Here is a 13688-nt window from a genome sequence, read left to right on the forward strand (position 1 = left end):
AATCAGAGTGATACCGAATAAAAATTAACGGTCACAGTCTGGATTCGCCTTGCAAACCACTAACTACAAAAGGAAAAGCCTAAAGCTGATCACAATAATTGAGAAAATTTATCAAAAAAAATATTCCTTGCAATTTATTTATGGAAGCACTCATTGAGAAGGTAAATTCCGTTTCAATAATAAAGAATATGAACAAATTTTTCTAGTAATATTTCGTACTCCATTTCATACTCGGTGGGTAATCGTCGAATGTGCACGTCAAACTATTGACCTGTTGGAAGAATAAAACATAAATAACCTGATTTTTTACAGCACAAATGATTCTGAATACGTGAATATTCAACAATGGGAAAAAATAAAGCTCAACGAACGAAGAATAACGCCAAGGTAAATTCCTAATGAATTAGTTTTGATATGTAGACTGTAGTTAACCTATAAATTGATGTTAGTAAATAACGGTTGATAGCTGTTGATTCCCGGGGGAATTCTAATAATTTATAATGTTTAGCCATCAAACAGTAGCAGAAGTGCTGAACTCTTGGGGTCATCGGTACCGAATTTCGTGGGATTCTCTGCAGCTAGGGATGGCGGGTACGTGCCTGTGCTACCTGGATTGTCTATCAGTGCCAGCGGCGAAGGGGATATCAATTCGATCAATCCCGAATTTCGTTTGGTGTTAAAAAAAATGAATAAGAAAGATCCAATAACTAAATTTAAGGTATTTAAATTTCTGTAATCATCGTATTGAATCGTTGAATAGATTCCTAACGAATTTAGTACTGAAAAACGCTTTTTATGGCGAAGCAGTTGATGATCGCATATTAATTTTGTCTTAACACGTCAGGTGGTCACACAGACAATTGAACACAAATTTCCATTGACAGTTCCTTCTATAGCTCTGCAAACTTTTATAAATAAAGAGAAATAATCCTTACGAAATTCATCAATTCGTGTGTTTGCCAAACTCGTAAAAAAAAATCATAACAAAAAGCAGATGAAGGTTACAAGTATCTGAAAATTTTCATCTTTGTCAACCATAAATTTGGATTGATTTTTGTTCTATTCGCGTCAGAAATGATCGGCGTCATATTCATCGTATTCAACACGATACAACTTAAAGTATTTTCTGTCATAGAATTCTGTTAAGGGGTTACTCTCATGTGAACGCCTACATTTTACCACTTTTTAGGAAATTTTTTTTTATGCGACAACAAACTTCAATCATGTTGATTTTTTAATATATTTTTATTTATATTTTGAAATGTACGAAAAAAATTTTTTTTTTCGTTTTTTACATTTTTAACATATATTTTTTTAACGTCAAAGTAGTCCCCAACAAAAAAAGGTAGTTCACTGGTCAAGGTGATAGCGGCTGTTCATGTTGTCTGAGATAAAAAAATCGAATGGATTATTATTCAGTAGATCTGCGGCTATCGTCCCTACCAAATATAATAAATTTCATTGGAAAAAAAAAAATATCGAACTTCAAAAAAAAGTCACGAAAATCTTGTTCTTTTTCGCTAAAAATTGTTCAAAAAAAATATGAAAATATTTTCGAAAATAAACAATTGTGGTAGGGACGATAACTATAAATGAGTAGAAGAACATATGTAAATTTTAAAGCAATCGGTTGAATACTTTTTTTTCTAGGACCATGACCGTTTCAGAAAATGATGATTCGAAAAAACGCGTTTAAAGTTTAAAGCCTGGTAGACAGTGGCTTACGACACGTCGGCGACTATGAGCTGTAGCTTATCAAATACTATGAATTTCGGTCTGAATTTTTCACAGCATGTTTTCAATAGGTTTTACTGTCAAAATATAAAAAAAAATCGATTTTTCGAAGTGATCACATGAGAGTAACCCCTTAATAAGGATGTTTTTGTTCAAAAGTGTTGAAAAATCGACCGATCCTTCAGCATATCCTTTTTCACAGGCGCTTCAAGAATTTACATATCTCTGCGAAAATGCTCCCATGTCTTCTGTGACCGATGTCTTGCCTTTGTGGCCCCGTAATTATTGTGTCCTCGCCGTGGACATCGAGCATCGTGTACGAGAGGCCTCTCAAGTAGCCCACTCTGCGTTGGTGCATCGAGTTGGCCGTACCCTAGCTCTCTACCTAAAACAACTTGCCGGTTGTTGGTACACCTCTCAATTCGACACCTATCCTCCAGCTGCTTCTGCTGCCCTCAACTCCTTCGATTCAACCTTTCCAGAAGCCAAAGCAGTCCCTGCCCTTATTCACTGTCAATGTGAAATCCTCGGCTACATTCAAGATAACATCCTCCCCCGACCACCACAATCCGTCCTCACTCAGAAGACTCAAACACCCGAGGAAACTGAAGCCAAGGAACAGAGAACTTTGATTTGCTGTCTGCAGGGTTATGCCCATTACCTCAAGCAAGTCCCTTTGGCCCAAATAACGCAAACCATGGACATCAACCAGAAGATAATATCATCCCCCACATTTTGGAAATTGGGAAGACACAAAGTGCTTCTAATAAGGACAGCATTTTTCCATGCCCTAGCTTCTATCGTCTCTAATGCTCCAGCATTTCTACACGGAGAAAAGAAGCGAGCAATGACCATAATAATGAACAGCCTTGCCGAATCAGACCCAGGAATTCTCTCAGCGGTGTGGGAATGCGCCCTCGTAGCCATCGATAAAATCGAGGACTGGCAGTCATTCGTCAGCATCGAAAAATTGGTTCTCCCAAAACTCTGGAAAATCTTGAGGAGTGGTGGAGAAGGATCTGCGTCTGCAATCTACCCCAATTTTCTCCCCTTCCTTTCAAAATTCCCGACATTCGATATTGAGAATAAATCCCAACTATTTATAAACTTCTTCGAAAATATGAGACAAGGATTCAGCGTTAAGACGGTCGTGACAAGTAAATCTGAGATGTTGGCAGTTGCGACAGCCTTCGTTGAGTGCTTAAAATACACAATAATTCTGAATAATCAAGACAATGAACTTTGTAAAGCTCTTCTGAAGGATCAGCTGATGCCCATCGTTGAATCATCAATCAATGACTTTTCGCCGACCAAGACAATAATCTTCCGTGAAGTCGCCAATTTGATCAAATACTGGAGTAAAAATCGAAACAATGACGAGTACAATATTTATTCAGAGTTGATACAAACCTTTTGGGAGCAGATTGAATCAGTATTCCATAAAATCAATACGACGGCCCTAACATCTCACAATAAATTGATAATTGATAGTGTTCAGATGGCTGAAATCAAGTTTTTGTCGAGTCTCAAGAACCCAGAGAATCCGATTAAAAAAAATAAGAGAGTAAGGTTCATCGAGTGTGAGCAGGTGACTGGGGGAGTGATTGAGGAAGAAAGGAGAGCCGCTGAAGATCATGATGTAACCCTTGATGAAGATAACTGGCTAACCGCCAATGAAGATGCTGAAGTAACCTCTGATGAAGATGATCTACTCGAACCGTTAACCCCTGATGAAGATGAGCCACGCGTACCGTTCATCCTTGATGAAGATAATCCACGCGTACCGTTAACCCTTGATGTAGATGATCTACGCGTACCGTTAACCCTTGATGAAGATGAGGTGTTCAGGAAGGAATTAGAGGAATTTGTGAGCAAACTTTGTGTTTCGTACATACAGAGGAACAAGGACGACAAATCTGATACGAATATCATTTATTTGACTCGATTACTTTGCATATTTGAATCTAAGGATCTCTTCTTATCGTTAGCACAACGTCAACAGGAAAACGGAAATCTCCTGAATTTTTATAATGACAACCTCAAGCCCCTACTTGAGAGTGGTTGTCAAGAAGCCATCGCACTGACCTTTACTGTATGGAAATATATGTCTGATGAGGAGAAGGAACACGTTCTAAATTCTTTGAATAGTCTTCAAAGTAAGATTTTATTGAATTCGGCCCTGACGTGTGCTCTTCGGCCGGAAAATAGAAGAGATAATTTGATTAAGGACTGGTTGCGGACGCCCAGAATAACCGAATACTTGACAGACATTTGCAATGCGATGATTCTACAGGGGACCGTAGAAAATATCGATATGAGACTACTTTTACTAGTTTTTGAATCGACTGATGGTGAATTAACAGTGAATGACGAAACTGTTAATAAAATCTCGGAGATTCTTTGCTCAGTTTCCAGCAAATCAGAGTATAAAATATTGGAAAATGTTACGGCGTTGATAAGCAAGCTTTTAGAACTAACGTGGGCCCATACGGTATTGTCTTTAGGAGCTTTGAAAATGCTCAAGACACTTTTTGAACTGAATCTCAACGAGAAGTTATCAGTTGAGCTTAAAGAGTCAATCCAAGAAAAGTGGAAGAACGGTTTTGTGAAAATTCAGCAAAAAATACAGGGAACAAATGTACATTTTATTGAGGTCCAGAGAGATTGCTACAAGCTACTTCTAGACAGACTTTATGGTTCTGACGACACGAATATCGGCCAACTTATTAAAATATCTATTGATTTCATAGAATCTTCGAATAATTATAAGTATCACAAGGCTCTGAGTACTCTAAGTCTATTGAATTTGGAACATGAAGTACTTGCTTCTGATTGGCTTCCTCGAGTTATTACTTTAGTTCTACAGGGGGAGCTTATTTCTGGCAATTTCTATCTGCCGAATTCAATGACGAAAATTAGAACGGATAAAGATGTGATTTTCATCACTCCAGCAGAAGAAACGCCACCAGATATGATGGGCTCTTGTTTAAAATGGGCATTACTCAATGCTCACCTGATTAATCACTTAATTGTAAAGCTACATGAGGAAGACCTTGATCAAGATTCACTGAAGGAGTGTTTAATGAATCTCCCAAGTAATCTCAAATTTATAATCCTCATCACAAGTTTAGGTACGTTCTATCGGACTCATTACCGACACTCGAAGAATTATGATTGTATTGCTATAATTCATGACCAATTGGACGAACAATGCAAGAAACTGAAACAAGAAATTCCTAGGAAGGTTTGGAAGAAGATTGTCGAGGCTGAAAATGTGGAGACGTATTGTAACGAATTGGGGAGCGTCTTCAATGAGTTCTTGAGATATTTTTATGGCAATGATGAGTCTTCAGTCTTTATAGAAGAAGAAGAAGAACAATTCTTGGAAGATTATCTAAATGAACAGACTTTAGAGGAAGCAGAACTCATTGATCCACTTAAAAAACCCCTCGGCTATCACATGCATGCTCTCATTATATCCAGAAGACTCCTTTGTGGTGAAGAACCTTTAGCCAGACCTTTGAAAGTTCTCAAACATTTCATATCTCTACACAAAAAAGGGGTATATAGTTTACACGATGGAGAGAAACCTGCCAATATCGCCCATCTTTCACTCTCTGAATTTCATCTGCGTTTGGAATTCGTTAGACTCTTCACAGATGTCATCCGAAAAGTCCCAGAAATAGATGACTCTGTATGGGACTCTGCCATGATTTATCTTTTATCATGGCTTCTATCAATTCAAAAATCTAAGGAAAATCATGAGGACGGCAAAGTACGATGCTTCATATCAGCTGTCAGTGATTTTTTCTTCGAATTCCAAGTAGTTTTACGACAGCTCAGCAAAGAGAAAACTGTCCAGCTACCTGAGAATCTGAAAGAAGAATGGAAGGAAATATTCGCTCGGGATGTAAATGAGATTATTGTGAAAATGTGGATGTTCTACGCAGATCTATTGAACTTGACAGATGATCATTTGGCCCCAGTCATTGTTCTCCATCATTTAGGAAAAACGTTGACGGTTTTAGACACAGCTGTCTTCAGGAAAAACTCCTCGAGGATCAACACGGATCAATTGATGGAATTCACCATGATGCGATTTACATCCTCTCTGATGTCCATACAAATCTCATGCTTTTATCTTCTGACAAGTCTGATTCCAGAGATGGTGGACGAGGATAAAGCAGCGATTGACGGGGAGAATTTTAATCCCAATACGTTAAATTTCATGAAACTCCGAGCAAGTCTTTTGGAAAATGAGAAGATCGTCCATGCTATGCTGATTGATTTTAGTCGCCATGATCCCTCGAGCTATATTATTCAAAGTCATACAGATTCGTACACCTATACGTTGGCTTATTTACTGGAATGGATGGTGGTACTGAAGATGTGTAAGGCGGCAGATGCTGATCTCAGGTATAATTATGCTGAGTCCCTGAAGAACGAGCTATTTCCAAATTTAATGCATAATCTCTTCAGGCTTATGCCTATGGATATACTGCGGGAGAGCAGGAGTAGAGGAATTGTGGATCGGGATATAGAGATATTCAAACGAGAATTAATTATAACAATTGATGACAACCCGAGTGCGATTAAGATCGACGAAATTGTCTGCTCGATTTATATCGAGTGCCTGAGACAGTTACCAGCACTGGCCAGGCAATGGTGGAGTACGGCAGACTCTAGAATTTCAAGTATAATGGAGAGAGTCACAACCATCTACGTCAGTCCTATTCTTTGTCGAGAGGAATTGTCCAACGAAAAATTGAAAGATATGGAAAATCTGCATATCAAAGTACTTCCCAATGTTAGAACTGTTATTGCTTTTTATCAGATGGACGATACTAAATTAGAACTGAGTATGGCGCTCCCTGTTAATTATCCCTTGGGGCATGTTGTTGTTGAGTCAGGGCAAGAGATAGGTGGAAAAACCACCTGGAAAAATTATCACAAGCAATTGTCAATATTTTTGACACACCAGAATGGCTCGATTTCGGAAGGGCTCAATATGTGGAAGACGAATCTGGATAGGAAATTTGCTGGAGTTGAAGAGTGCTACATCTGTTTCAGCATTTTTCATTATAATACGTATAAGATACCAAAAATTGTGTGTCGTACCTGCAAGAAGAAATATCACGCACGTTGTCTGGTAAGGAATCGTTTTAAAGTGCATTTTTTCATTTTTCAAATCTTATTTTTGAAATCGTAGAATATCAATTTCGGGTTTGATTATTAGTAAATTACACTTGGGGAAACATTTTGCCGAATATCTATTTATTTGAGAGAAACATTTTATTAAATCTATTCTCCTCTAGTCAAGGCAGTCCAGCACTATTCTAATTAACGTGTATTTTTAACGGTGAATTAGTAGAGTGACAAACTGAGATTAATCAGGTTTGATTATTCAGGACTTGTTAATATTTCAGGATTTAGGGAACAGTAAATTTTCTTTTCATGAGATTGATTGGTACGGGTTTTTTCATTGGTCTTGCTATCGATCGATCCTTTTAATGGATATTAATAGAAAAATAAACGCTGGGATCCACCTCAGACAAGTGAAGTCGATAAAATCTGTGAATGAATTCACTTTTTTTAATTAACCAAAAATTAACAACTGAAAATTATGTTAAAAATTTTGAAATTTCGGAAAGCAGTATGATCTTATTCTGAGTTTTATTATAATAGAAAATTAATGGAGTTATCAATTACACTGTAACTACATTAATGTTACTGCAATGTTTCCCTCAAACATAAATAGAGCCAAAATAACGCTCGCGTTTACGAACAATTAGCGATGCAATTAGCGACTTACACCGCTAATTAACTATTTAAGTAAATGAATTTTCGACGAAAACCATTTTCTTTCTCAGTCTACTAACTTTGTTCTAATTTTTTTTTCAGTACAAATGGTTCACCACGAGCCAAAAACCGACGTGTCCCATCTGCCGGAATGTTTTCTGAGATGAAATTAATCATCAAAGATGTCCACCGGAATTCCTTTGTATTTGTATCCATATTGATTTTGGCATAGAAACGATGCAAATATTATGTTTTGAAGAAATGACTGAGAAAATGGAGAATTTATGTATAATGTGAATGATTAAATATTCTTCAGTCTGTCATGTTTTTTTATATTTGTTTCCGTGTATTTGCAGTAAAATGTTACAACCCAGTTGGAGATGTTTCTTCAAAAAATTGTAAGAAATTCTGAAAATTTCTCCAACGAATCAGACACCACCGAGAACTTCATACGAAGCTGTGGAGATGTCATATTATGTCCAGTGTGGTCTTCAGATTCGTGTTGAGAGTTCTACCAACATTATCCATCAACTTATGCAGCGTTCCACATCTTGTATTTTTTTACAAGACTTTACGAGACTTTCTGATTATGCAGTGGATTCTCACCCCATTGAAAAGTCCAAGTTTTTCGTTGCATTGGAATGAGGAAATTTCAGTTTTTGGTTTCAATGGAAGATCACAAGGTCTAGTGCAACTGCTTTTTTTTATTTCGAAGCATTCGAACCTTCGGATTCATTCTGCTAAATTACATAAATGTGAGACCAAATTTGGCAACAATAGACAAGAAGGAAAGTGTTGTAAAGTTGCTGATAGTGCCCTAGTTTTTTAAGTTCTGAGATTAACGTTATCCAGGAAATCATCTATTGCACGAACAGATTGTGGATCGACTAAATTTGAAAAGAAGTTGGTGGGGTACGGGGGGCAGAAGCCACAAGCTCTCAATCTCCTCGTCGTAGTTTTCCTATGGGAAATATATAACGGACACTGCCAGAGGACGTGATTGATATCTTCAGAAGAACCACACGGGCAATCCCCACAGCTGGTGATTCCTAAGTGGCCTAAAGACTGAGCTAAATTATAATGGACTGCTTTAACTCTGCAAATCCAAGACGGTATTTTTCTCGAAAGTTTTTTGCCTGTGCACCGAGGTACGCTGCAACTGTTCTAACGATGTAAATTCCGAAGATCGTTTACGTTTTTAGGATTCGACTTGCAGAATGAAGTTTACAGAATCGGGTTTTGTGTTTTATGATTTAAACGTTTCATCGAATTAGAATTATCGATAATTTTGCATGTTTATTTATTTTTAATCATTTCCTCATGATCGTTACTATGACTAATCGAATTTCATTCTTCTTTAATTATTCGTCGTGGTATTCTCTATCGAAATCAATAGAAATATCGATCGACTCCCCCAGGGGGATTTGGATATTCAAGCAATTGTCCTTTTTTATAGATTTTCAATGTAAATGTGGTCGAAAAGCGTAAATATTAAGCTAAAAATATTAAATTTTGGATGTTGGATATTGTCATTGACTCATACTTGTGTATAAAATCTGATAACGATTGATTCGACACTTTCTGGGTTTGAGAGTAATTTAATCAAAGCGTGGTACCTGCGCCAAGATTCCATTGGGTTTACTGCTCCTCTTCGGCTTTCCTCCCAGTTTTTAATATTTATTTATTGAGATTAAGGGATGAAATTTTGCCCAATTGGGGAGAATTCAATTCTTCTTCAAACAGCATCACTTTCATTCCTTAATATTGATTAGGAAGGAAGATACAATTTTTTAACGAGCGGAGAAATTTTTGAGCACCTCTGCGCCGAGATTCCATTGTGGTTGTCGTCACTCACCGACTTTCCTCGTGGTTTTTCATTTTCACTTATCAAGATTAAGGGATGAAACTTGGTCGGAATGCGTAGAATTTAATTCCCCCCCAAGTGACGTTGGTTTCATTCTTTAATATTCATTAGGAAGGGAGATATAATGTTTCAATTAGTGAGGGAACTTTCGGGCGCCTGAGCCACTGCCAAAATCGACGGCGACGCCTCTCTCGTGGGGATCATTACTACTGTTGGCGTGGGGTCACCTGACCTCCGGGAGCTGAGCCTCTACTTCAGTCTGTCCTCTATGTCTGAAATGCACAGTTTGAAAATTCCTCTTATCACCCCCCACCGCCCTATCATCGTGGCCAACCATCAACTGACCCTCTCACACAAGTTCTAAATATTCAGTCGCCAGTCAGTGCGCCAGTGTCTCAAGCGTAACATTGAGGGGCAGGAAAGTGCGTCTGATAATGGAGTTGTGTGGCTGTGCAAACTACCATTTTACGAGAATAACCCCGAAGACAATAATTCAGGATTACGATGGATCACTTAACGCATAACAGGAGTGTTAAATTTTGTGAATAAAACAAGAGTTGAGTGTTGGTGATTGTTTCGTTGGTCATTTGTTCTTTGTTTTGTTTCGAGAGTTATGGCTTCGGTGAAGGTGGCCGTTAGGGTTCGCCCCTTCAATAAAAGGTGAGTCACCGTCAATTGATGTTTCCTTGTTCAGATATATTTTACCTGCTTAATTTACAGGAATTCGATGAAAAAGTTTGGATGTTGAGTGTCCAAAACGATAGTTTAATTTTTACCGAGGGTTTTCAGATGGTCTCTCTCCTTCGAATATAATCCAGATGGCGTCGTCCATCGTGTTACACATACTCCCACCTGTCGTATCTGTCACTTTTCCTCTTGTTTTTGTCTCATTCGCTCTTCATTTTTTCTCTTGTGTTTCCATTTGTTGTTCGAGAGAATCTCAGAGCGAAGGGGGGTAGAGGACTTGGTTGACCTCTCAGGGTGGCGAAGCGTAGAGACCCGGACGCGATACGATAATTCAGTAACGAAGTGGTAAAACAAGATAAGTTACTTTCGACTATGGTCCTGTTTTTGATGAATATCTTGAAATCTAGGGGAGGTAGCAAAATTGTTATTCAGACCTTTTTTGTGGAGCGAATGGAGAGCTACAAAAAATGTCTTGACGATAATTCACGTATCTCTCTTAAATTCGGAGATAACCATCAAAAACTAGACTGAGAGCTAAGTCAACTTATCTCGTTTTAGCACTTCACTGCTGAATTCAGGAAGGAATGTTACAACGGGGTTATTTACATCGAGATTTGAGGTACGAGGAAGTTGATGCCTCCTGCTGCTGGAGGTGCTCGATTACAATTCATGACAGTTCATGACCATCACTGCTGAAGATGCTCTCGGTGACAATTCTCAGATTCTAGGTTGATTGTCGGTTCGGATTTTTTACGATTGCACCATTCGACGTTATTTTGTATAGCCAACACGGTATTTCAGCGGAAATTCTTGGAAATTTCACTGGAAATTTTGCATGTTGCCTATATAAAAAAAAACAAATGATGAAGTAACCCTCAATTGTATCTGACAGATTAAATGGCAATTCGTTGAAAATTATGTCTCATGGTGCAATTCTATCGGCCAACATTTGGATGGAAAAAATAATCCCCCGAATACCACTCGAACTTCGAAATTATCTGATATTTCCCTCAAGGTTCCCTACAAACAAATAAGCTTGTCAAGTTTTCCAGAAAAATCACTCGCGCTTCGCGTTCGTGATTTTTAAACTGGAAAACTTGACACGTTCATTTGTTTGCAACGAACCTATCGGGAAATATCCGATAATTTCGGAGCTCTTGTGGTATTATATGCGATAATTTTTTGATAATTTTGATAAACAAACGACACCTAACCAAATAAACGTCTTTTCATGTCATGGCACAATTCTCTTGGCCGAAATTTGGATAGGAAAAATAATCCCCTGAATACCACTCGAGCTTCAAAATTATAGAATATTTCCCTCTAGGTTCCCTGCATACAAATGAAGTCGTCAAGTTTTTCAGTAAAAATCACTCGTGCTTCGCACTCGTGATTTTTTAGCCTGAAAAACTTGACTCCTTCATTTGTTTGCAACGAATCTATCGGGAAATATTCGATAATTTTGAACCACTTGTGGTATTATATGTGAAAATTAATCCTCTGAAGATGATTGTAGGTTTTGATTATGCGTAGGTGGTCTTCCCAGAGGCTGAAAACAGTCATTTTTCTACAGAACATAATTTGCCAAAATTTACACTGAGAGAAAAATGTCGTAGATTCTACAGAATATATTTTGGTGAATGCATGTTCTTTTATATGAAAATAGAATTCCAATATTTCAAAAATTTCAATTTTCATTTTATCAATGGGTTCTCTGTAGAACTGGGATAATGACATATTCATTTGAAAACGAGTCATTATTCCATTGACAATATCTTATTGCATGCGATCCCGTTGATCTCGCCTATATCAAGTTTTCAGATCGACGGAATGCAATGGATTCGAGTAATTATTTAAGTGTGATGAAATACTCCCGGAATTCAAAGGAATATACGATAGATTTGAACCCCCATGTTATCGAGTCATGAGGTTTTCGTTTGGATCCCTCAGAATCAACGATTGAAGCATACAATTTAATCACGTAATCCATTGAAAGTTCCCAGATATTTCGTATCGTCAAGGACTTATTCTATTGGTACTATTGAAAAACACTGAGTGTATGGATTAAAAAATAATCCGTCCGTTTTGTTACATTTTTCTCTCAGCGTACATTTTTAAATATAGTCTGTAGGATTTAGAAGAAAACTGAATATTAACTAGTCGACTAGTTTGCAACTAGGATTACATAAACTACAGACCAAATGTAACGACTATTGTTTTCAATCCTAGCAACGCAACGTATCGTCATCAGCTGGCATGAGCTTCCTAATCAAAGAGTAGAGAATATGACAAACGAATCAGTTTTCTCAGAAAAGAGTTCGTTGCTGAGAACAAAAAAATTCAGTTACTGCTAGGATAAGGGGTTTTAGAGTTGTACAGGAGTCACGTGGAAAGTCCTGCTTCCACTTCGATTAAGTTATATTGTTGTTAAAATATCTGGTCATCATACAAACGAGGACAAAAATTTTAAACAAAGCCAATGGTGAGAAAAATACAAAAGAACTTCAACAAATTCTACGTCGAAAGACGTGCTAGATTTATCCCATCATTGCTTTTATCACCATCATAAACCCAGCAGTTGACCCCAGACAAAACATTTTAGTCTAAAATTTTAGATCATTTATGGGAAGGGACTGACATATGGCTGACTATAAACTGAAATTTTGGATTTACAAAGTACTACCTTAGCACGGGCTATCCTTCATTCACTTAAGAATAATTAGGAAAGCACTGAGGACATCCAGCATAGAAGTTGATGGGGTGTCGTCTGTAATCTCCTCACTGCAGGAACAAAGGAAACAGATCTATGCGAGTCACTGAGGGCTCCACCAGGGCATCTCAGTCGAAGGATTATCCATAGCTGTTTTCAATACCTGGGACAGGAGGATGGTCAGAGGGGCCATTAACTTCTGCCCCATGTTTATGGACGTTGATTGTTAGTAGGTCAAAGGCTCTCCTGTATTTCCAACTTAATTGCACATTATTCCAAGTTGAGTTCAAAAATTTAGAAAAATCCCCATCAGCTGAGGGTTTGTTCACCTTTTTTTTCCGAAATTGGAACCCAAAAAGTGATGATTTTCTCTTGATGGGCCAGTCCCTTTTATATTATATAGATATTTTTATTTGGTGTTATTGAGAAGTATACCCTTGCGGGCCTTTACCTTTTGTTCCCTTCCCCCAGGGGGCCATGGGGCCGACTTTTTCCTAAACTAACCTGCAGTTATACAGGGCTAGAAGGAAACCATGGAAAACCCTTTCCGTACGATCGACCGATAGTAAAATGTCTCAATGGCCCTTTCTGTCACACTGACTGGGTAGGGAGGATAGTCTGGGTCTCCACACTCGTGCCTTCCCCACCGTTTTTTTTGGATGAACACGTGGTCTTCCCAAACGGTCACCAATCCATGTACTAACCTACCCTAAATGCTGAATATCAAATACTGGAATATTTAATATTTAAATTGGCGCTTAAGACAATATTTATCTCACCTGTCGTTGGTCCAAAATTACAGAATTTGTACGCTTATGTAATGGTATCTGCAAAACTATCGAGAGAAATTGATAAATTGGTTTCCCTCGTTTTTTAAAAATTATTTATTCATAG

The 13688-nt window shown here is 37.8% G+C and overlaps 2 protein-coding genes and 1 long non-coding RNA gene across 4 annotated transcripts in view; 2 read left to right on the plus strand and 1 right to left on the minus strand.

Moving 5' to 3' along the window:
• On the plus strand, positions 1-7854 carry Ltn1 (Listerin E3 ubiquitin protein ligase 1). Its single transcript, XM_064129134.1, has 5 exons — positions 1-161; positions 313-387; positions 509-718; positions 1937-6883; positions 7636-7854. Exons 2-5 carry the CDS (start codon positions 346-348, stop codon positions 7693-7695), a joined length of 5259 nt encoding a protein of 1752 aa, XP_063985204.1. The 5' UTR covers positions 1-161; positions 313-345; the 3' UTR covers positions 7696-7854.
• Positions 7635-11059, minus strand: LOC135166670 (uncharacterized). The gene is made up of 2 exons (XR_010299731.1): positions 10174-11059; positions 7635-10102 (listed from the first exon to the last, which is right to left on the minus strand). It is a non-coding gene; the product is annotated as an uncharacterized LOC135166670 (long non-coding RNA).
• Positions 9109-13688, plus strand: part of LOC135166660 (kinesin-like protein Klp98A) — a 24474-nt gene continuing 19894 nt past the window's right edge. The window contains exon 1 of one of the 2 annotated variants that reach the window (XM_064129136.1): positions 9109-10057. In XM_064129136.1, coding sequence (XP_063985206.1) covers positions 10011-10057 — 47 coding nt within the window. In that variant the 5' untranslated portion in view covers positions 9109-10010. The remainder of the gene's footprint in view (positions 10058-13688) is intronic. The other variant, XM_064129135.1, reaches the window with a different exon arrangement.

This window comes from Diachasmimorpha longicaudata, chromosome 10, assembly GCF_034640455.1.
Source record: "Diachasmimorpha longicaudata isolate KC_UGA_2023 chromosome 10, iyDiaLong2, whole genome shotgun sequence".
In the NCBI taxonomy this organism is placed as follows: Eukaryota; Metazoa; Arthropoda; class Insecta; order Hymenoptera; family Braconidae; genus Diachasmimorpha; species Diachasmimorpha longicaudata.